Source organism: Coptis chinensis, chromosome 2 (genome assembly GCF_015680905.1).
Source record: "Coptis chinensis isolate HL-2020 chromosome 2, ASM1568090v1, whole genome shotgun sequence".
Taxonomy (NCBI): Eukaryota; Viridiplantae; Streptophyta; class Magnoliopsida; order Ranunculales; family Ranunculaceae; genus Coptis; species Coptis chinensis.
In genome coordinates, this window is record NC_141457.1 from 90,809,088 (window position 1) to 90,832,704 (window position 23,617).

A 23,617-nucleotide genomic window follows, 5' to 3' on the forward strand; every position below is an offset into this window, starting at 1 on the left:
ATTGACTCTAATGGCAGAAAACCAAAAGTGTCAAAGGCAAATGCAATAAACCGGTGTTGATTTGCCATGCACGTTGCTTCATGTTTTTCCATCTTCATTGCCGCCGCACTATTAGCTGCTTGACCTACCTCAAACACTCCATTGCCAAAGCCTACCATGGGAGAGACACCTATAACATTAACACAAACATGCTTACCTTCTAACCAATTATAGATCAAGACATCTACTGGTCTAAGCGACGATCTACCATAGCTGGGTCTGTTAGAAAATTGACAGGGGTCTCATTTTTCACTTGCACTCTTGCCCGCCAAATGACATCATACAAAAATATCACGTACATGATCATGATGATATTTGAAACCAGGAAAATTCCTACAATGTGTTGCGTGATCTCTAAAAGCATCTAGTCCGCTCTTCTTACATGCTGGACAACGTTCACCATCTTTGTACAATGGGATCACAAGGCAATAATGTAGGATGGCCCGGGACTCAACTGGTGTCATGTGCTAGCTGAGACCCTCAATTGGAATTGCTAGGAGGAAATCATATGCGTGATCCGACTGCAAGCATCTAATGACAGCTTTCTGTCGAGCTGACAACTCATCTTCCATTTAAAGACTAGAGATAACCCCTGCCATAATTAGCTTCCGGCAAAATCTGATGTGGTTTAGAGGGGACGGTTGCAGTTGTGACTAGACTACTAGAGTATTGAGGTCGAAATCAGGTATACAATGCTGCAGTTCAACTAAGGCATTGTCAAAGACCTATCCCATAGGAGTGTTTGTACGACTCCTTAGGATGTGATTTTGTAGCTCACTTGTCTGAGTTCGCGATGCCACAAAGCTGAAATTGACTACGTCAGTACTCAGTAGCACAATAAACACCAAGGCGCAAAGGAAGCGTGGAAAGGCGCCACTGAAGATCACCAAACCCAGGGCCATCAGACACTACAATGGCTTGAAGAACATTCCTGAGACCGCGGTCAAATAACTCAGCTGCTTCCCTAAAGAACTCTGGTGGACAAGTACGAAGAGAGAAGACAAGTTTTTTTTTTTTATGATTTGTCTTCCTGGTCTTTTATTTTGGCATTATTTGATTGTTGCTAAAAGTTAATTTAAACACATTCTTATTAAACAGAAAGTAGATAAAAGCATTTTGTATGTCCATAGAGTGCATTCTTTTGGAAGGAAACTTATCCTTAGCTCTGTTTTGTTGTTTTCTTATCTCAGAGACCTTAGTTTTAACAAACTAATAGGTGAGATTCCTAGCAGCTTCAACAATATGAAAAAAGCGAAATTCATGTAAGAATCATTTTTATTATATTGCATTCTTTTGGTAGGTATTCTCATGCTATTGTAGAATATCCAATTATTCGACTAATATATGAGGTGTATTTTCACCAGTTACTTGACTGGAAATGCACTGACTGGACCTGTGCCTGAGAGGATGCTGCTGACGAGTAAATGTAACATGTAAGTTTCTTTTCTCGTTTGCTTATCCTATCAATCTCCTATTGGTAATCTTTTGTAATGCAAATTTTTACTACCAGTGATCTTTCCTACAACAATTTCTCTCTGGGAAGCTCAAGGTCACCTAGTTGTCAACAAGGGAATGTGTAAGAGACTTTTCTGTTATTTTAGATCTCGAGTTGTTTCTCTGACTGGTTCAACATTATTTTTTTATTACAATACCTTTGACATCTCATTATTTTCTTCAGAAACTTATTTGGTAGCTCTTCCTCGGGGAACAACTCGTAAGCCTTTTGTTTTTTACATCTGAATTTATAGAAGCAGATGTCACTAAGGAATCTATTCCTTTTGCTTATTTTCCGTGTAAAGGACATATCTGAATAAGTTATGCTGAAATACTCTCGACTTTGTACTGATGTAGAAGTGGAGTTTTCCCATGCTTAAAGAGTTTTCAGTGTCCGAAGAAGAGTAAGTCTAAAGTTTCTCTTTTGGATATTTTTTGAGATTAACTACAGACACACACATTCACATTCGTTTTGAAAATTAGACTGGTCCATATTTCTGTGTTCCACCAACTGTTTCTAAGAGTGGCTGAAATATTACATTCAGGTAGGTTTTCAGATCCACAGAATTTAGGATAATTACCCGGCCTTGACAATAATACTGGTCCTAGCCACCTAGGTATGACAGAATGTCCAAAAAAGAAAGTTCATGCAACGTGTCAAATACATGTATGAAGAGGATGCATGGCGTTTCCGTTAACACATTGAATTTTTATTTGACGTCTTCATACTGCTTTTCACCAGATTCATATTCTTTCCATATCAATTCTGGCGGAAGAGAAGTCGTTGCTAATGGAAGTACAACATTTGAAGACGATATAGAATCTGGTGGAGCCTCCAAATTTTTCCTGAGTAGTACACATAAGTGGGCATTCAGCAGCACCGGTAATTTCATGGATAATAATGATGATGATACTGACATCTATATAGCTACAAATACATCTGGACTTACGATGAAAGACTACCAGTTGTACATGACTGCACGCCTTTCTCCCTTATCTCTAACTTATTATGGATTTTGTCTGCTGAATGGGAACTACACTGTGAGCCTTCACTTTGCAGAGATAATGTTTATAAATGACAACACATATAGAAGCCTAGGGAGGCGCATATTTGATATATTTATTCAGGTAGTTTTAGTTTGTGAAATAATGTTCATTAACATGCAAGACCCTTGTTTAGTTTTTTACTAGATTGATGTACTGCAGGGAATACTGGTGCTAAAGGATTTTAACATTGAGGATGAAGCTGGTGGTGTTGGTAAGGCAGTCATTAAAAATTTTACTGCAGTTGTCACAGGTAACACATTAGAGATTCGCTTCTATTGGAATGGGAAAGGGACAACAGGGATCCCTCTTAAAGGAACCTATGGTCCTCTGGTTTCAGCTATATCTGTAACTTCTGGTAAATTGTTTTGTTTTGTTGAGTTGTTCTTGAGGATTTTGTTCTTCATTTGGAATCGCTATTGTATCCCGAATAATTCATATTACCTTGAATGTTTAAATTGATCTTATTAGACCACATTAGGTCATTAACGTTGTCTTACTAGAGAAAATCTGATAGGCATCATGTGGTGGATCTGTCGAAGTTCAACCCCAAGTCTCGATCTTTTTATTGTTATATTTTTCATTCTTATTTGGTCTATGTATTAGAGGGCTATTGGTTTGCTTTGTGTCATGCAAACCCTAGGTTATAAAGGGGTTGTAAGTTGTAACAAATTAGAAGTTGGTTGATTTGATATTAATTAAAAATGTTAAAGCTGAGGCTTTTAGGGTTTCAAAAATATATATAAAATATAAAAAATAAGACTTGGGCTTGAACTTTGACAGGTCCACCACATGGTTCCTATCAAAGTAAAACAAAATATGACATGAAATCAGAGTCGTTTGTTGTTGGAGTTTTCAGTTTTTCGTTTGTTTTTGCAAGCGGATCGAAGTTCTTAGCATTCTAGTAAGATAGAGTCGATCTACGTGTATAAAGTGTAAGGTTCTTTTTTCCCCCAATCCTAATCGCACTTCTTTGATGTGTAGATTTTAATCCGCCTTTAGAAGATGGAAAGAAGATTTCTCCAGGTCTTGTGGCTGGAATTGTGCTTTCAGTTTCAAGTCTTATTGTGATAGTTCTAGGTATTCTTTGGTGTAAAGGATGCTTTGGATGGAAGAATGAAATTAACAAAGGTCAGATCTCTCCCAATGACATAACTTCTTTCGTAATAAACCAGCATGAAAGTTTACATCTGTAAGAAAAACAAAATGAAACATATATGTGCAGACGTGCAGTGGCGGCCCTAGCGTTTTTGTCAAACTTTGGGGCCACTACCTAGGTCCACAATATGATAATTTGCCATTCAAAGCAACTGATGGGCTTAATAAGAGGAAGATGTATGGGTGTGAGGCTTATGTCTAATGATAACTACGGGCTTTTTAAAAAGCAAAAGATGATCAAACAATGTTCCTAATAAACACACAATAAACTCACAACTTTTCATTAGACAACCCCCTTACTAAGTGTAAATACCCATTCATTTCACAATTCCCCTAATAACTGTAATTTTATAACCTAGGGTGATCCAACCACCCACTACTAATCGATGGATTAGTGTTGAATAATTTTTGTTCTTTCTTTAATCAATTACAAAATTACAAATTGGATGGATTAAATTACCGACTAATTTTTTCTTTTTATCATAGAAACAAATATCAAAATGTCTCACAAAATTATAGTAGTACTAGAATTACTGCATAGCAATGGGGAAATGAGTGTAGCAAGGGTAGGAGATGAGAGGAGGAGGAAGATGAAGGAGGGAGATGAAGAGAAGGGCGGAGAACAAAGAGAGTGAGAGGAGGAAGATGAAAAAAGAAGCATATATTAGAAGAGAGAAACTATAGGGGGGGGAGGGAGGGGAGAGCAGCAGCAGCCAAGAGTCATTTTACACCCTCTCAAAAAAAAAAGCCAACTCAAGAACATTCGCATACGCTCACTTGATTACCTCAAACATCAAAAGAAATTTTAGAGCATTCCCAATGCAAGTCACTATGAGGGGAAATTGAGAGTTGTCACCTTTGAATATGCAAGGGTGACAAAGTTGGCGACTTGTAACTAAGTCACAATAAAGGTAGCACTTGCTACTGAGATTTTCACTGAGTTGTGAGCTTCGAACGGAATGTTTTATTCTGTCTCGTGTGTTTTTTTTAAAAAAAATCGGTTTTTTTTTCGGACGGAATGTTTCATTCCATCTCGCGTGTTTTTTTTACTTTTTTTTTGTTTTTTTTAAAACTTCAGACGGGATGTTTCATTCCATCCAGCGCGTTTTTTTCGATTTTTACATTCAGACGGAATCAAACATTCTGTCTGAGGTTTAAAGTCACATCTGCATTGGACAACTTTTTCTTGTTTTTCACCATTTTTCACCACAAAGGTAGCAAAGAAGGGAAATAGTCCTACATAGAGGTGAAAAAAAATTGCTTGCATTGGGAATGCTCTTAGTATGCCAGGCCACAATGTAAGATCTGGCTTTGGGGCTTTAGGCCATCAAAAACTCATGGCTGGCGCCGTGTGCAGATTAATTCATACTAAAAAAAAAACGTACTACAACTTCCGCAATAATTTAAACTTACCGAGGATAGATTTTTGATGATTTATGAAAAGAAGTCACCAAAGAGGAATGACCAGTTGGTTAACAACAACTTCTTCTTCTTCTTCTTCTTCTTCTTATTATTATTTTCCAAATAAAATATTTTATTGATATATAAACAAATTACACTGTGGGAGGCAATAAGCGTGCTACAAATTGTGCTGCTAGTCCCTTTTGAATAGAAAATCCTACCCTCCTAAAAACAAACTCATTAGCCCCAGCAGTCATCACATTGTTGTCTATAACCTTTTGCAATCGTTTGAGCAACTCAACAGATTGTGGTGCCAAATAACCAAAAGTCTCGAAAGAAAATGGGACAAAACAATGTTGGTTAGCCATACAAACCTCGTGTTTCTCTACCTTTGCAACTGCTGTGTTGTTGGCTGCTTGCCCCATCTCACAACTTTAGAGCAAGCCCAGCGGATGTACTAGATCGGGTTCTATATGCAGTTTTGCACCAATTTATCCAAAATCACAATGCAATGTGCTATCTCACCTGCCTTTCTACCAGGTGCTATATCCTCTGGTAAATTTGGGAGGTGAGATAACAGTAATGCTACAGGTTACAGACAACAAGGAAAATAAATTGTAACTGATGGCAGAAATTGTGATGTCCATCAGCAAATATTACTTGGTTCAATTGGTCTGACAGATATAACAGTGTGCCGTCCATAACTTATTTGGCAGCTAAAAGATCCATTGCATTCAAACTTGCTTGCTAAAAAGGGTTGAAAATAGCATGCCTCATAAAAGGCCTATTTGGCACCCTTGTGACATGCTAAATAGCATGTTGCATCTGACGGAACTTGACTTTCTAAAGCGGAGACTGCAACATTTTATTGGGTTTGCTCTTACTTGGCTGGCATTGCACTCGTCTTCTGAAACTATTTAACATCAGATATCAATGCCTTTTTCAATCGCATTCTGAATATTTTGGGTTGGAAAGATATGTTTTCCATCAAGGCTAAGATGTCTCGGGCTTGAAACGAGATGCAATAAAAAGATTGTTTATCTTTGAAGTCACATATCTTTAGATTTCATGACTGCCAGATAATGTGACAAGTTACAAGCGAACTTATAATTACAGTATGTACTTCGACTTCCATGCTGACGTAAATTTTTGTACAGATCTGCGAGGTCTGGATCTACAAACCGGTTCTTTCACATTAAGGCAAATTAAAGCTGCCACAAACAACTTTGATTCTGACAACAAAATTGGAGAAGGAGGTTTTGGGCCTGTTTACAAGGTACTATACATATTAATCTTTGTTTCCGACCCATATACGCTTCTACAAGACATAACATTTTCCATAAAGTTAAGGTTATATACATAAACCTTTACATCACGAAATTCCAGGGACTTCTATCAGATGGTACTATTATTGCTGTGAAACAACTATCATCCAAATCGAAGCAAGGAAATCGTGAATTTGTGAATGAGATAGGAATGATTTCTGCTCTGCAACATCCGAATCTTGTAAGACTTTATGGATGCTGCATTGAAGGAAATCAATTGTTGCTAGTATATGAATATATGGAAAATAACAGCCTTGCGCGTGCATTGTTTGGTAAGTTCTCCTTTGTTTGGTTTGTTTTTTTGTTGACTTGTTTGACTATTTAAGATGGTGAGACAGTTATTTCACAATTTGTTGCCATTTCATTATGTAAAGGTTATGAAGAAAGCGAATTGAAATTGGACTGGCCAACTAGGCATAAAGTTTGTGTTGGGATAGCAAGAGCTCTGGTCTATCTCCATGAAGAATCAAGACTGAAGATTGTTCACAGAGATATTAAGGCTACCAATGTATTGCTTGATAAGGATCTCAATGCTAAAATATCTGATTTTGGTTTGGCTAAACTTGATGAAGATGAGAACTCCCATATCAGCACTCGAATAGGTGGAACCTTGTGAGTTACACTTTTTCATTCCTCCGTCAAAGTATATTGATGCTTCTAGTAATTCTTGTTTTTCCTTGGTTTGCCACATTCTCTCTTTTCATGCGGAATATGTTATCACTTTTTATACCAGTGCTACCTTTATAGAGTTAAAATATTTATAATCACTTAGAAACCCTTGCGAAGAAAAAGAGTGCATTTTTGCATGCTACGTGATCGATGCTTTCCAGTCTGATATTATTGTGTCTATGGTAGAAGCAGGCCAAATAGTCTCTCATGGCTAGGCTTGAAATCCTGTAGATGAATATAACAGAAGCACTCCTGATTTTGCAGGGGATATATGGCACCAGAGTATGCGATGAGTGGCTACTTGACAGCTAAAGCAGATGTGTACAGTTTTGGAGTTGTTGCCTTGGAAATTGTTAGTGGGAAAAGCAATACGAGTTACAGAGCGAAAGAAGAATGTCTATATATTCTTGATTGGGTAATGTAGATTTTTTTATTATTTCATATGCTTTTCTTACATGTATTACAATTTAGAAATGAGGTCACAGCCATTGCATGAAAAGTATAAATAACTCTTTTCTTTATTACCTTTTCCATGTTTTTAGGCACTGGTTCTACAGGAAAAAGGAGAACTAATGGACTTAGTTGATCCGAGGTTGGAATCCAACTATATAAAGGAAGAGGTTCTGGGGATGATTAATGTGGCTCTCCTATGCACTAATTCATCTCCAACACTTAGGCCGACGATGTCTTCAGTGGTGAGCATGCTTGAAGGTCAAACTGCTGTTCAGAAGGTAGCTTCAGATTCCTGTATTGCCAGTGATGATAAACGGACCCAAAGTATGTCGATGGATGCACCATGGACTGGGTCTTCAACATCTGCCCATGATCTCTATCCAGTTAATCCAGATTCTCAGTATTGGAAAGACGGAGAGTAAAGCAGTCCACAATGTTATTGGTTCTCCCTATATCTTGGCCTTCTTGGGTAGTCAAGTATGTCTTTGCTTTATTTTTTCTTTTCACTCTAATATATATCTTTCACCTCTATAAATGCTTATTCCACTCGTGTAAAAACTATTCAGCATGAAATTAACACTTCTTATCTGTATAAAAAAAAACAGTTCTGTCGTTCGTGTTTTCTTTTCCACAACAGGAAAAAGGAATACCAGAGTGTACTTTTTATTTTTTTTGCACACAGATAAGGATATATTATTGAATGTTACCTCGAGTCTCGAGAGACTTGGTGTTACATGATTCTTAAAACAAAATGTACTATAGCTAATGTCTAATCAAATCTACAGTACATCCTGAGTGGAGTTTCTATAGCTGGAACAAACACTGGCCTAGTATTTATCCAAAGACAGTCTCCTGAGTTCAAGAGAGCACTCTTTTTTGCAGCTGCGTCTGCACCAAAGGTAGCTTCTCTCAAATTGTGAGTGATCCACCATTGTTCCATCTGTGAAGCTGCTCTCTTCCATCTTTAACTGCCAGAATCACCGCCAGGGGAGAGTCTGTCCTTTAACTGCCAGAATCACCGCCATTGAGTCACTCTCAATCTACAATTTTCTCCATCTCTTATCAACTGCCATTTCTAATGCAAGTATTATGGCTGTACATTCTGCCTCGAAGTTAGTAACTACTCCCAGCCCATGCACAAGTACTCCCAAAATCTCGGCTTTGTAGTCCTTGAAGATCACTCCTGCTCCTCCTGCCCCTGGATTTCCAATGGCCGAGCCATCAGTGCTAGCTTTAACTATGTATCTGTCAGGGGGTACCCGAGAGACTTCGCTGACTCTATTTGTTGGTCTGGCTCTTCCTTTTATATTCAACAGAGTTAGAAGTGGCAGGTCATCAACTGTGTTGAACATGGTACCTGTTGCTAGATGACCAGCAATGTTTATCCGTCCCCACCATAATTTCCTTCTCCAATAACTGAATATTCAGAGTTCTCTCCTCAAAATAAATCTTGTTTCTAGTGGTTTTCCATATGCCTATCATTAGTTGAACTGAGGCTGCATTCCATAGTTCCTGCCTGATAGGACTGTGATGCTTGCAAGTTTTCATAACTTATTGGAGATCCAAAACAGGTAAAGAAGTTTTCAAGGTTTGAGCCAACCAGCACCACATTCTGTCAGTGAGTTTATATCATCTATGCTATGGAAGGCAAGTTATTAAGAGATCGGAGTTTTAAGTTAAAATCACATCATATTGCCAATTCTTTTCTGCAACTAAAATAAGAAAGACAACAAAAGTTCCTATCATGATTGTATGCGATGGAGAACCAACCAAGTTGATCACAGTTCAGCAGTAGATAAATGCCTCCGGACCAACTCTCATTTGTTAAAGAAATTAGTGATGCGTGGTGCATGCAATACCACCACAACCAATTTGAGAATTGAGAGCATTCAGATACCATCAAAACAGTTTTCACTTTCAGTGAAGGGTTAACTAGTATTACCCCACTCCCCACTAGATGACCTAATTAGGATTCCCCTCCCCCACTAGATGCGAAATTAGGGTTCACCCCTAAACACACGGTCAACTTGGATTGACCGTTAACTTTAAAGTCAAGCAACTGAAAATGATACAACTGCCCTCATTGTTTTCAAGAAGAAAATGTTCAATTTTACTTAGGTGGGGGCAATTGTGTCATTTTAAATTATTTGACCTAAAAGTTAACAGTCAAACTAAGTTGACCGTGTGTTTGGGGGGAAGACCCTAATTTCCCATCTAGTGGGATCCTAATTGAGTCATCTAGTGGGGGGACTTTGTGAGTATATATTCGTCATTTCAAGATAGATTCTACCTTATTCTCGATAGGATCTTGTACTCTGTTCTGCAAATATTTCACGTTAATGGTATTTACCTTTCAACTAATAAAGGAAGAGTTCATTCTTGCTTGCATTCTATATACAGCAGAGCGTAGACTTGATACAGTGTCTATGACTGAAGCATATCCAGGACTCTTTCATGACTGGGTTCATGAATGAAAGTATAACAGGTTTAGTCTTGATTTTTCAGTGGATATATGGCACCAGAGTATGCACTGGGAGGTTACTTGACTGATAAGCCTTGGAAATGTCTTCAGCGGTGAGCATGCTCGAAGGTCCTACTGCTATGCAGGAGCTTGTTTCAGAATCCAGTATTTCAAGTGATGATATGAAGTTTAAGACCATCAGGAACCATTACCAACATAGTGAAGATCAGAGCATGACCTACAGCCAAAGTATGTCGATGGAAGGACCATGGACTGGGTCTTCAACATCTGCCCCTGATCTCTACCCAGTGAATCCAGATTCCCAGTTTTTGAACAGAGAGTAGTGCTGTCCATAGTACTCGTAGTTCTCCATGTATCGTTGATGAATAGTCAAGAGTTTGAGACTCATTTTTTCCCCCGATAACCACGGGTAGCTTCTCTGTACTGTTATGAAATCAATTTTTTACATCTGAATAAAGGAAGTCAATGCCTAAACTTCTCTATTGAGACGTGATCATTTATGCCATCAGGTGTAATTTACTAATTCAACTCCTCATTTCCTCATGTTCATCACATCGAGCTCAACTAACCAGGCATTATTAGAATTAGAAATCCGACTACAAGATAGGTTGCGTTTTGAGTCAATTCTCAGTCTGTCATTCCTTCTTTGTTTTTTCAGGCGAATTTATTGACACCACCATAGCATGTATTGTTTCTATGTATTAATAATCTGCTGAAGTTGTTCTGTTGCCTTGCCAGTTGTTTTTGAGAATTATATATACATGGCCTTTTAGGCTCTTTCCATCTGCCTTCTTAGTATTTAATTTTCTGTTATCCTTATTGCGAACTAGCTGTAAATTGGAACGATAGCGTTCCCTTCTATCTTAGACTATATATTATGCCATCTGCAAAAAAAGTTGGAAATGAATTTGGCATCTCTCGGTTACTTCCAGTTCATATTATTGCAGATCTTGTTTCTGCTTGGAACGGCATTCAAATACCAGAACACAAGCTTGATTCTTAGCTATCAGAAATCTAAACTAGTAGTTCTATATTATATAAGTTTATCATGATTGTTGTATGTTACGGCACAACTGCAAATGAAAAGGTTGATATTGTTATTTGGTATGCTGGTAATAAAAAATGTGAACAAATTACGACATTTGTTTTAAATTTATCAATAGCTATGAAGTCTTTTGTAATGGATCATGCTTGATTAATTAGAAGTAGAATTGTTATCTTATAAATACCAAAAGTTCAATTTAAGCTACACTGTCTCTGTCTAATTGTCTGGCAAGGTTTACAACTTCACAGGTGATATTTTGTACGACATCAACATCTACAGAATTGTATAGTTCTGAAAATGTCCTCTTGGTTTTGTAATCAAGGCCCCATCCAATCTCTAAAAGTTTGCCATTGACCTTGTTGACAGTCGGCCTCAGAAGTTCACAGTACGTACTGTACCAGAGGTTTCCACGAAAGTCGAATTTTGCAAAATTCTAAGTATGAGCCCAAAATTTATACGTGACATAGTTGCAAGCACGAAGATGAAGGTACAAATCTAGCTCAGGGAAACAAAACATTGGAGTAGGATTTTGAACAAATTGGTAATAGATTAGAACTTTAATGAACTCTACCAAGAACAACTAACAGGGTGTTTTGAAATCTATAACTAATAATCTACTGCATTAAAATTTTCTGAAACTTAATTAACTTAGTTTAGTCATTTTTTTTTATAATTTAATTTAATTTAATTTGGTCATTGTACATTTGTACTTAACCACTAGACTTTTTTTTCCCCCTTGAAAAGACTTCAGCACGTTATCTATACTCAAAAACAATGCATGCTGACAGACTAATTCCAATTGAAATGGACCAATGATAAACAGTCAACCAATTCTATATCAATTGATATATAGCAAGTAATTGGTTTCGACCTATACATGATGCATTATGATGTCCCACGTTCACTCCTTTCTCTCTCTCTCGCCAATGAAGCAATGATCAACCTTGATCAGTAGTGTCTTCCCTCATGCATAACAATAGTCCCTCTTACTTCTTGTTCAGTTCTCACCACCTTTTATTTCCCCTTAATTGAACTTCTCAAAATAAACACAATTCATCACAATAATCAAGTATTTGTCATGCAGAAATTTATTACCGTCCAAAGTGTTGTAAAGATGATGCAGTTTGGACAGTTATTCACTTTTAGTGTTGTTCTGTTCAGTTACTTCTTGTTGCTTGCATCAGAAGCGGCTCTTCTTCCAATTAATGAAGGTAATATGGAGTTACGGACATGCATACTTCTCTTTTACACCTAAAAACCAAAGAAACAAGTCTGCGATAGATTGAACACGTCCACAAAGATTGTGAAAAAAAAAAAAACAAGTCAAACATTCGCGTTTGGGTGTTTTCTTGAATGAAGGGTCTCAAACATTTTGTCTTGCTCGTGTTTGGACACCCTGTATATATATACGTACATATCAGCAACTTGAAATTGATCACAAGAAACTATACGTTTAAATTTTTGATTGAACACTTATTTGATGTATATGTGTATATAGGGAAAGAAAATAAGAATAGTAATGATTGAATTATAAGTAAAATGCTTCATTAATTCTAATAAGTTTGTTTGAATGTTTATACAGTGGAAGCTTTAAAAGAGATAGCAAAGACATTAGGGAAGACGAATTGGAATTTTAGTGAAGATCCTTGCGGTGGTGGAGAATCGAGTTGGAAGACACCACTTCAACCTGAGAAAGAGAAAGGATTTCAGAATACCGTTACCTGCAATTGTTCCTACGCTAACAATACCGTCTGCCACGTCATCAGCATGTATGATTTTCTTTCTATTTTTGTTTCCATCATTCCATTGTTCTTAATAAAAACTGATCATTACCCACAAAATGACATGCCCGTGTAATAAAGCCATGTTGCATTATTATAGTAAGTCCAATGGAGGGCTGTTATAATGGCCTGCTAAAAAGTAACATATAAGCCTTTTAGCAGACCAGTTAAATTTGGCACCGGAAAATCCAAAAATCAGTCCAACGAGACTTTTTAGCAGCTGCTAAAATCGGGATACGGACGGCAGAAGTAGTCCAGACACTAAAACACACAATTCTCTTCACCCATCATGTGCGGGCAGAGTTTTACGCCATCCGGCCCATTTAATTAAAATAGGAGCAGGCGAAAAGTTTATATTGTGCGTTTCATAAATTACCAACAAACGACATAAACTATGCCGTCCGTCTCCCGAAATTTATTATGGCCGCTGCTAGCGAAAGTCTTAACTTTGGCTGGATTTATGACTCCTTCCAAATTTAAGAGCCTTTTAACAGTCCCATTGGAAATACATTTTGGTGGTTGGGGTGCTATATTTGCCTTTAGCAGCCCAGCACCACATTGGACTTGCTATTATATTAAATATAGACTGTGTATTGTTTTGTAAGGGTAAAGATGGAATATATAAAGCTCTCGCCTTAAAATATTCTTGAAATATTATCTTGCTTTTGGCGCGCAGAATTCTCAAAGCTCAAAGTCTACCTGGCATTCTCCCACCAGAGCTAGTAAAGCTTCCTTACCTCCAAGAAATGTAACTTTCCACTCACGTTATTTTCTTCTCATAAGCATTTATTCAAACACTTCAAAATTTTCGCTTACTATGCTTCACTTACAGTGATCTTACGCGCAACTATCTTAACGGCACAATTCCTAAAGAATGGGGTTCCATGCAATTAATCAATATGTAAGTTTTTTTCTTACGTACCACTTCATGGCTTATTTTAACAAACCATTGCTTTTGTTGGCTAACATTCACTACTACTACAGTTCCCTTATTGGAAATCGGTTATCGGGTGTTCTCCCTATCGAACTCGCAAACATTACCACTCTCAGAAGCTTGTAAGTCCTAATTTGTTTTTATTTTTAACTTTTTTTTTTAATGTATGAAAGTTTTTGCACTAATAAGTAGAATGTGTTTTTTTTTTTCAGTACATTGGAGTACAACAATGTCTCTGGAGTTATTCCTCCGGAATTTGGAAACATGGTCAGTATAGAGAGAATGTAAGGCCTTCTGATACCTTTGTGGTATGGTTTAAGTGGTTCCTTGAATCGTCATTTATATTAATTAATAAATGTAGCTTTTAAGTACTAACCAATGTCCACTAATTTTTTTGTAATCGTATAGTTTGTTAACGTCGAACAATTTTACTGGGCCTTTGCCAGAGACGCTTGCGAAGCTTACCACCTTGAAGGACTTGTAAGTTTCTGCACCATTGTATCCTTTCTTTTCATGCATCGGTATATAATTTGTTGGTTCTTGTTATGTTATGCAGTCGGATCAGTGATAACCATTTAACTGGAAAGATACCCGATTTTATTCAAAACTGGACCAATCTTGACAAAATGTAGGTGTTTGTATATCTAAAGTTCTGATTATCTTCCTAAGTTTCTCGACACCTTGTTCAGTCTAGTAATTGCATTTGTTATTGTAACTGTTTACAATGACAGACAAATCCAGGCGAGCGGTTTGGAAGGCCCCATACCTTTAGGAATTTCTCTTTGTACCAAAATATCTGATTTGTAAGGATAATTTTTTTTATTGTATAGTGTATTCTGTGATGCTCTTTAAGAATTTCAGTTTAAGGAATCTTCTGCTATGTACTATGAATTTTGCAGGAGGATAAGCGACTTAAAAGGACGAGAAGCTTCTTTTCCTCCACTAAGTAACATGAACAACTTGAAGACACTGTAAGTTGTATGCTTCTAGATCTTATTAATATGACTAATGAAATTCTAAAATATCTATCTTCTTGACGTTCTGAGATATGCACATTATTGTGTAGTGTATTGAGGAGTTGTAATATTGTTGGAGAGATGCCTGCATACCTTGGTGATATGACCGTCCTGAAAACCTTGTGAGTAAGCTGTTCTTTCCTTGCATCATCTATAAAATAGAAAGGTTCTCCTTATGAATAACAGAGATTTAGTTATTGCAATCCTTGTTTTCCGTGACCAGATTTCACATGAGAATTTCTTTTCACTATTACAATGGAGAAGTCTTGTTCCCCATCTTATGAAATAGTGAAAAGTTACATGATGATCGAGTACCAGTGAAGATCAATCGTAGTTACATTTAACTGGGCATCGGAAAATTAGCGTAACTACCAGAGCATGTGTGATGCACAATAAAATCAGTGCTAGACTTGTTCTAACCATAGTAGTAAAAGTATGTGATGACGACAGATGGGGGTTTAGTCCCAAATCTATTCATCTAATAGGATGTTGTTTTAGATCCTGAGTATATCACAATGTTCTGCCAGGCCTTTTGAGGAAAACACCCTCACCCTTGAAGTGCTTTGGGCAGTGGCAGAGCCAGGGGGGTCCGAGAGTACACCCTGGCGTACCTTGGATTCCAAGAAAAAAAAGTACTACTAGTGCTAGCTCTTGTAAAACTTTGACTAACAGCTCCCCTGTACATGTATTGCTGTCTCTTTTGGCCTTAGAATAATTAAAGCATTTCATTTGTCATACTTGGTGTCTATAGGGGATATGGTAATTTTCTCCTAATTTGACTTCAATATGCCTTAACACATGGGTCCACAGCCACTAACTTTCATTTGTGCAAAGAAAGAAAGTGTTACGATAAACCTATCCCATTATTCCTTGCATGCTCTTCCAATTATTAAAAACCATATGGAATGTATTAGAATTTAAAGAACATGTGACATTTTTTTTTATTTTATTGAAGGGGAAAAAGGGTGAAACAAGAAATACATATAGATAACCTTCAAAAATTACTATATAAATTAATAAAACAAATACTAACTATCCTATCCAATTAATTATATTATTTAGCCCAATAAAGTAATTAACCTAACTAGTAGTTGTGATCATACACTTTAAAATTAGACACTCCATTATTATGTAAATTAACTTGATTGATGAGTGAATAAATTAACAATTGTTTGTTTACGTAAATAATGATTATTTAATAGTCAATAGAAAGAATATTTGTTGTCATCATGGAAAAAAAAAGAAAAGAAACAAGAAAATCAGCGTGGACAAACTATTTAAACTGCCTGCAAATTGGTAGTGCTCACAGTACAATGGCTCACCCTGGAACAAATTCATGGCTCCGCCACTGGCTTTGGGCATTGTTGGGGGAGGGGGTATGTTTACTGTTACATATGGGCTTTTGGCCTTGGGTGGCTAAATGGAGACAGTGTTGACAGGTGTATGGGCTGGTCATTACTCTTAGAGTTGTTTTTTTTCTGTTTATTAGGGTTATGTATATATTGCATTGCACAAACTTAATTAGACTTTTCATGTACAGAGCGAGTGATCACCATTATGGAGAAGTGATGCTGAGATAGTATCTAATACATAACACCAGTAGAATGATTTGGTTTTGAAATTGTTGATACAGTTGCTAGATAACAAATAGATGAAAGCATCTTTAACTGATCACCATGATTAAAAGCTTGGAGCTCTCGGTACCAGTTTGTTTGAGACTTTTAGCTTAAGAATACAAGTAAATTTACTGGTGGAAGCATTTTAAAGTGTCCTATTAAAATTCAAAATCATGAACAAACTGCTATTGTTAAACAACATGACACAAGAATGATTGAAAGTCTTCAAAATTATGAACACATGTTATTCTTGTTACCATTTTCTACATCTTTTTGCAAAACAATTCCCACTCTATCAGGTAAGATGATTCGAATTGAACCATTCTTCAGGACGTTTTGGGCTTCTAGCAATATTGAAAGATTTTATTATTATTATTATTATTAAATGAGTCTTCTTCCTCCTGGTCTTTTATTTTGGTATGATGATATATTTGATTGTTCTTAATATTTAATATGAACACATTCGTATTAAACAGAAAGTAGATAAACGCATTTTGTATGTCCAGTGAGTGCATTCTTTTGGAAGGAAACTTATGCTTAGCTCTTTTTTGTTGTTATCTTATGTCAGAGACCTCAGTTTTAACAAACTAACAGGTGAGATTCCTAGCAGCTTCAACAGTCTGAAAAGTGTAGAGCTCATGTAAGAATCATTTTTATTATATTGTATTCTTTTGGTAGGTATTCTCATGCAATTTTAGAATATCCAATTATTTGATTATAACCTAAGTCACATTGACACGGATACGTGTGTCAGTGTCCGACATGGATACGAAGTGTCTGACACGGGGCCTATATGAAGTAGGACACGGGGACACAGCTTACTAAAAAGAAAATATTACTATTTTTTAGTTACACAACTAATTCTTGGGCTCAAGACCTTACAAAGTGCCTCCTTACAATAATTTAACTATAAAAGTGGCATATCATCGAGTTGTTTCTATGGAAATAAACTATTTACTTAATCTTTTAGGGTATAGAAAAAACCCTAATTTGGAAATGTGTGCACAACGTGTTCGTGTGTATGTGTGCCCAACACGGATCTTTTTAAAGAATATGAAGTGTACATGCGACTTAGATTATAACTAATATATGACATGCATTTTCATCAGTTACTTGACTGGAAATGCACTGACTGGGCCTGTGCCTGAGAGTATGCTGAAGAGTGGACAGAAAATGTAAGTTTCTTTGCTCGTTTGCTTATTCCTATCAATACACCATTAATCATCTTTCGTAATGTAAATTTTTACTACCAGTGATCTTTCCTACAACAATTTCTCTCTGGGAAGCTCAGGGTCACCTAGTTGTCAACAAGGGAATGTGTAAGATACTTTTCTGTTATTTTAGATCTTGAGTTTTTTCCTCTAACTGGTTCAACATTATTTTTTTATTATAATACCTTTGACATCACATTATTTTCTTCAGAAACTTATTTGGTAGCTCTTCCATGGGGAACAACTCGTAAGCTGCTACACTTTTTTTTTTTTTTACCTTAAATTTCATCTGAATTTATTGAAGCATATGTCAGTAGGGAATCTATTCCGTTGACTTATTTTTCGTGTAAAGAACATATCTGAATAAGTAATGCTGAAATACTCTTGATTTTGTACTAATGTAGAAGTGGAGTTTTCCCGTGCTTAAAGAGTTTTCGGTGTCCGCAGAGTAAGTCTACAGTTTCTATTTTTGATATTATTTGAGATTAACTACAGACGCACGCAGTCGCATTCGATTAGAAAATTAAATTGATCCATATATCTGTGTTCAACCAACTGTCTCAAAGAGTGGCCGAAATAATCCATTCAGGTAGGTTTTCAGATCCACAGATTATAGGATAATTACCCTCGACAATAATCCTGGTCCAGACCTAGGTATGACAGAATGTCCAAAGAAAAAGTTCCTGCAACATGTCAAATACATGTATGAAGAGGATATATGCCGTTTCCGTTAATTCATTGAACTTTTATCTGACAACGTCTTGTTACTGCTTTTCACCAGATTCATATTCTTTCCATATCAATTCTGGCGGAAGTGAAGTCGTTGCTGATGGAAGTACAACATTTGAAGACGATATAGATTCTGGTGGGGCCTCCAAATTTTTCCTGAGTAGATATAACTGGGCGTTCAGCAGCACCGGTAATTTCATGGATAATGATGCTGGCACTGTCTATATAGCTACAAATACATCTGGACTTCACGATGAAAGACTACCAGTTGTACATGACTGCACTTTCTCCCTTATCTCTAACTTATTATGGATTTTGCCTGCTGAATGGGAACTACACTGTGAGCCTTCACTTTGCAGAGATAATGTTTACAAATGACAAAACATATAAAAGCCTAGGGAGGCATATTTGATATATTCATTCAGGTAGTTTTAGTTTGTGAAATAATGTTCATTAACATGCAAGACCCTTGTTTAGTTGTTTACTAGATTGATATATTGCAGGGAAAACTGGTGCTAAAGGATTTTAACATCGAGGGATGAAGCAGGTGGTGTTGGGAAGGCAGTCATTAAAAACTTTACTACAGTTGTCACTGGTACCACATTAGAGATTCGTTTCTATTGGAATGGGAAAGGGACAACAGGGATCCCCTTAAAGGAACCTATGGTCCTCTGGTTTCAGCTATATCTGTAACTCCTGGTAAGTCGTTTGTTCTGTTGAGTTGTTCTTGGGGACTTTGTTCTTCAGATGGAATCACTATTCTATCTTGAATAGTTTATATTGCCTGGAATGTTTAAATTTAACTTATTATACCACATTAGGTCCTTAACTTCGTCTTACTAGAAAAGTCTGATAGGAATCATGTGGTGGACCTGTCGGGTTCAAGCCTAAGTATTGATTTTATTATTGTTATTTTTTTCATTTATTTGTACTTTAATTGGTCTACATGTTAGTAGACTATTGGTTTGCTTTGTGCCAAGCAAACTTTAGGTTATAAACAAGTGCTTGTAAGTTGTAACAGATTAGAAGTTAGTTGGTTTGATCGATATTAATTAAAAGTGTTAAAGCTGATGCTTTTAGGGTTTTAAATAAATATTTGAAATATAAAAAAGAAAAACTTGGGCTTGAGCTTGAGCTTTGACAGTTCCACCACTTGATTCCCATCAAAGTAAAACAAAAGATCACATCAAATCAGAGCCGTTTGTTGTTGTTGTTGTTGCTGGAGCTTTCTGTAGCATTCTAGTAAGATAGAGTTGATTTACGTGTTAATGTGTAAGGTTGTGTTTTTTCTCCAATCCTAATCGCACTTCTTTTATGTAGATTTTAAACTGCCATCAGAAGATGGAAAGAAGATTTCTCCAGGTCTTGTGGTTGGGATTGTGCTTTCAGTTTCATGTCTTATTGTGATAGTTCTAGGTATTCTTTGGTGGAAAGGATGCTTTGGACGGAAGAATGAAATTGATGAAGGTCAGATCTCTCCCAATGCCATAACTTGTTTCTTAATAAAACATGAAAGTTTAACTCTGTAACAAGAACAAAATGAAACATATCTGTGCAGATTAACTCATACTTACTGACAATGTACTACAATTTCCGCAATAATTTAACCGTATCGAGGATAGATTTTGATGATTTATGAAAAGAAGTCTTCATCAACAATAGAGAAAACATGGATGCATAAGCTTCTTCTTTTTTTATGTTTTTCTAAACACAACTTTAAAGCAAGTCCAGCGGATTGCTAGGTCGGGTTCTATATGCATTTTTACATCAATTCATCCAAAATCGCAATGCAATGTGCTATCTCACCTGCCTTTCTACCAGGTGCTATATAACAATGTGCTGTTCATGACTTATTTGGCAACCAAAAGATCCATTGCATTCAAACTTGCTTGCTAAAAAGGCTTGAAAACAACACGCCTTGTAAAAGACCTATTTGGCACCCTTGTGACATGCTAAATAGCATGTTGCGTCTGACGGAACTTGATTTTCTAAAGCGGAGACTGCAACATTCTATTGGACTCACTCTTACTTGGCTGCCTTGCACTCATCTACTGAAATTTTTTCACATTTAATTTATTTTGATATGATCACAATCTCACCTGGACTTGACTCGGTATAAAACTCAGATATCATTTGCCTTTTTGGCTTTTTCAATCGCCCATTCTGAATATTTTGGGTTGGAAAGAGATGGTTTTCATCAGCTGAGATGTCTTGCGCTTGAAACTAGATGCAATAAAAAAGAATGTTTATCTTTGAAGTCACATATCTTTAGACTTCATGACTGCCAGATCATATGACAAGTTACAAGTAAACTTATAATTACAGAATGTACTTCCATGCTGATGTAAATTCTTGTACAGATCTGCGAGGTCTAGATCTACAAACCGGTTCTTTCACATTAAGGCAAATTAAAGCTGCCACAAACAACTTCGATGCTGAAAATAAAATTGGAGAAGGAGGTTTTGGGCCTGTTTACAAGGTAATATACGTATTAATCTTTGTTTTTGACCCATATACGCTTCTACAAGACAAACATTTTCTTAAAATTTGAAGGTTATATACACCCTTACATCACAAAATTCCAGGGACTTTTATCAGATGGTACTATTATTGCTGTGAAACAACTCTCATCTAAATCAAAGCAAGGAAATCGTTGAATTTGTGAATGAGATAGGAATGGATTTCTGCTCTGCAACATCGAATCTTGTCAGACTTTATGGATGCTGCATTGAAGGAAATCAATTGTTGCTAGTATATGAATATATGGAAAATAACAGCCTTGCGCGTGCTTTGTTTGGTAAGTTCTCCTTTGTTTGGTTTGTTTTATTGTTGATCTGTTTGACTATCAGATGGTGAAACGGTTATTTTACAATTTGTCGTCATTTCATTATGTAAGGTCATGAAGAAAGTGAATTGAAATTGGACTGGCCAACTAGGCATAAGGTTTGTGTTGGGATAGCAAGAGCTCTGGCCTATCTCCATGAAGAATCAAGACTGAAGATTGTTCACAGAGATATTAAAGCTACCAATGTATTGCTTGATAAGGATCTCAAAGCTAAAGTATCTGATTTTGGTTTGGCTAAACTTGATGAAGAGGAGAATTCCCATATCAGCACCTAATAATAGCTGGAACCTTGTGAGTTACACTTTTTTCATTCCTCCATCAAAGTATGTTGATGCTTCTAGTAATTCTTTCTTTTCCTTGGTTTGCCACATTCTCTCTTCTCATTCGGAATATGTTGTTACTTCTTACACTACTGCTACCTTTATAGAGCTCAAATATTTTTAATCACTTCAAAACCCTTGTGAAGAAAAAGAGAGCGTTTTTGCATACTACGTGAATACGTGATCAATGCTCTCCAGTCTGATATTATTGTGTCTGTGGTAGAAGCAAGCCAAATAGTCTCTCATGGCTAGGCTCGAAATCCTGTAGGATAATGTAACAGAAGCACTCCTGATTTTGCAGTGGATATATGGCACCAGAGTATGCAATGAGAGGCTACCTGACTGATAAAGCAGATGTCTACAGTTTTGGAGTTGTTGCCTTGGAAATTGTTAGTGGGAAAAGCAATACGAGTTACAGACCGAAAGAAGAATGTATATATCTTCTTGATTGGGTAATGCAAATTTTTGGATTATTTCATATGCTTTTGTTACTTGTATTACAATATACAAATGGGGTCATAGCCATTGCATGAAATGTATAAAAAAAAACTCTTTTCTTTGTCACCTTTCCATGTTTTTAGGCACTGGTTCTACAAGAAAAAGGAGAATTGATGGAGTTAGTTGATCCGAGGTTGGAATCCAACTATATAAAGGAACAGGTTCTGGGGATGATTAATGTGGCTCTCCTATGCACTAATTCATCTCCAACACTTAGGCCTATGATGTCTTCAGTGGTGAGCATGCTTGAAGGTCAAACTGCTGTTCAGAAGGTTGCTTCAGGTTCCGGTATTTCCAGTGATGATATGAAGTTTAAGGCCATCCGGAACCAGTACCAACAGATCCTAGATCCGAGCATGAATGATAGCCAGACCCAAAGTATGTCTATGGAAGCACCATGGACTGAGTCTTCAACATCTGCTTCTGATCTCTACCCAATTAATCCAGATTCTCAGTATTGGAAAGACAGAGAGTAAATTAAGCAGCAGGTCCCGCGATGTTTTAAGTTCTCCTTATATCTTGGATGAACAGTCAAGAGTATGTCAACTCTGTTTTATTTTTTCTTTTCCTATATCCCTCTAATGTTTCTTCACCTGTATAAATGCTTAGTACACTTGTGTAAAAACTATTGAGCATGAAATTAACACTTATCTGAATAAAGAAACAGTTATGTTGTTTCTAAGATTTTTGACCTATTTCTGTTTTCTTTTCCGGCAAAAAGAAAAGGGTTAACTAGTATTACCCCCACTACAATTAGGTCGCCAATTCTTTTCGGCAACTAAATTAAGAAAGACAGCAAAAATTCTTATCAAGATATGCCAGATGGAAAGCACCAAGTCACCAACCAAGTTGATCACAGTTCAGCAGTAGGTAAATGCCTCCAAGGTTGGACCAACTCTCATTTGTTAAAGAAAATTTGATAATTGAGAACATTCAAGAGTCGTTCTATAATGTAAGCCAAGACCAAAATCATGTGAGCTGGACACGTCAAAGGCACAACTTGATAACCTGAAGAAGCGATTTTAATTAGAGCAAACCGTAGGGAAGAAAAGAAAAAGAAGTGACACAGATCAGATATCACCCTTTACAACCGTCTTTCCTCTGTTTGTTACTATGTTTCCACCACCGACAACTATCTTTTGCGACCGACGCACTCCACTCTCTGGAAGTGACCATCATTAAAGCATAAATCCCTTCAATTATAAGAGGGGGATCCTTCAATTATAAGAGGGGGATCGTTATAAGACCATCATTAAAGCATAAATCCCTTCAATTATAAAAGAGAGGGATGGTTATATGAACTCCACCTTCCAGTGGCTCCAAAATTATTCTATTTCTAAAAATGAACTTACAAAATGAATTATAGACTAATTTTTTGTGTCACAATGTGTCACATTATCAAAAGTTGTATCGAAATTAAAAAAATCTGAACCATTGGATAATTTTTCTAAATGATTTTTGATGAGATTGTATATTTTCAAATGAGCTAATTTTTTTTTGTGAGAATGATTTATATTAAAAACAGCTTCTAATTCATTAAGTTAAGTGGTGGAGTTT

At 36.6% G+C, this 23,617-nt stretch overlaps 1 protein-coding gene and 1 pseudogene across 3 annotated transcripts in view; both read left to right on the plus strand.

The window, feature by feature from the left end:
* LOC147518857 (putative LRR receptor-like serine/threonine-protein kinase At1g07650) overlaps positions 1-10,588 on the plus strand; it is a 37,556-nt gene extending 26,968 nt beyond the window's left edge. The window contains exons 12-25 of one of the 2 annotated variants that reach the window (XR_015211901.1): positions 1,230-1,301; positions 1,404-1,472; positions 1,550-1,615; positions 1,718-1,753; positions 1,891-1,937; positions 2,276-2,661; positions 2,740-2,935; positions 3,562-3,708; positions 6,294-6,412; positions 6,523-6,733; positions 6,836-7,073; positions 7,395-7,545; positions 7,673-8,060; positions 10,089-10,588. Coding sequence is in view for 1 of the 2 variants with exons in the window: in XM_086590566.1 (XP_086446692.1) it covers positions 1,230-1,301; positions 1,404-1,472; positions 1,550-1,615; positions 1,718-1,753; positions 1,891-1,937; positions 2,276-2,661; positions 2,740-2,935; positions 3,562-3,708; positions 6,294-6,412; positions 6,523-6,733; positions 6,836-7,073; positions 7,395-7,545; positions 7,673-8,005 (2,071 nt within the window). In the remaining variant the exon portion in view is untranslated. Of the gene's footprint in view, positions 1-1,229; positions 1,302-1,403; positions 1,473-1,549; positions 1,616-1,717; positions 1,754-1,890; positions 1,938-2,275; positions 2,662-2,739; positions 2,936-3,561; positions 3,709-6,293; positions 6,413-6,522; positions 6,734-6,835; positions 7,074-7,394; positions 7,546-7,672; positions 8,198-10,088 lie in introns of those variants that run through there. The other variant, XM_086590566.1, reaches the window with a different exon arrangement.
* Positions 10,589-12,015: 1,427 nt separating this feature from the next.
* LOC147518858 (putative leucine-rich repeat receptor-like serine/threonine-protein kinase At3g14840) lies at positions 12,016-22,742 on the plus strand (annotated as a pseudogene). Its single transcript, XR_015211900.1, has 24 exons — positions 12,016-12,321; positions 12,693-12,879; positions 13,568-13,639; positions 13,724-13,792; positions 13,876-13,947; positions 14,038-14,109; positions 14,234-14,305; positions 14,382-14,453; positions 14,557-14,628; positions 14,725-14,796; positions 14,892-14,963; positions 17,026-17,097; positions 17,567-17,632; positions 17,711-17,776; positions 17,880-17,915; positions 18,073-18,116; positions 18,450-18,822; positions 18,901-19,096; positions 19,718-19,864; positions 20,758-20,876; positions 20,983-21,194; positions 21,294-21,533; positions 21,864-22,014; positions 22,144-22,742. The product of XR_015211900.1 is annotated as a putative leucine-rich repeat receptor-like serine/threonine-protein kinase At3g14840 (transcript).
* The last annotated feature ends 875 nt before the right edge of the window (positions 22,743-23,617 follow it).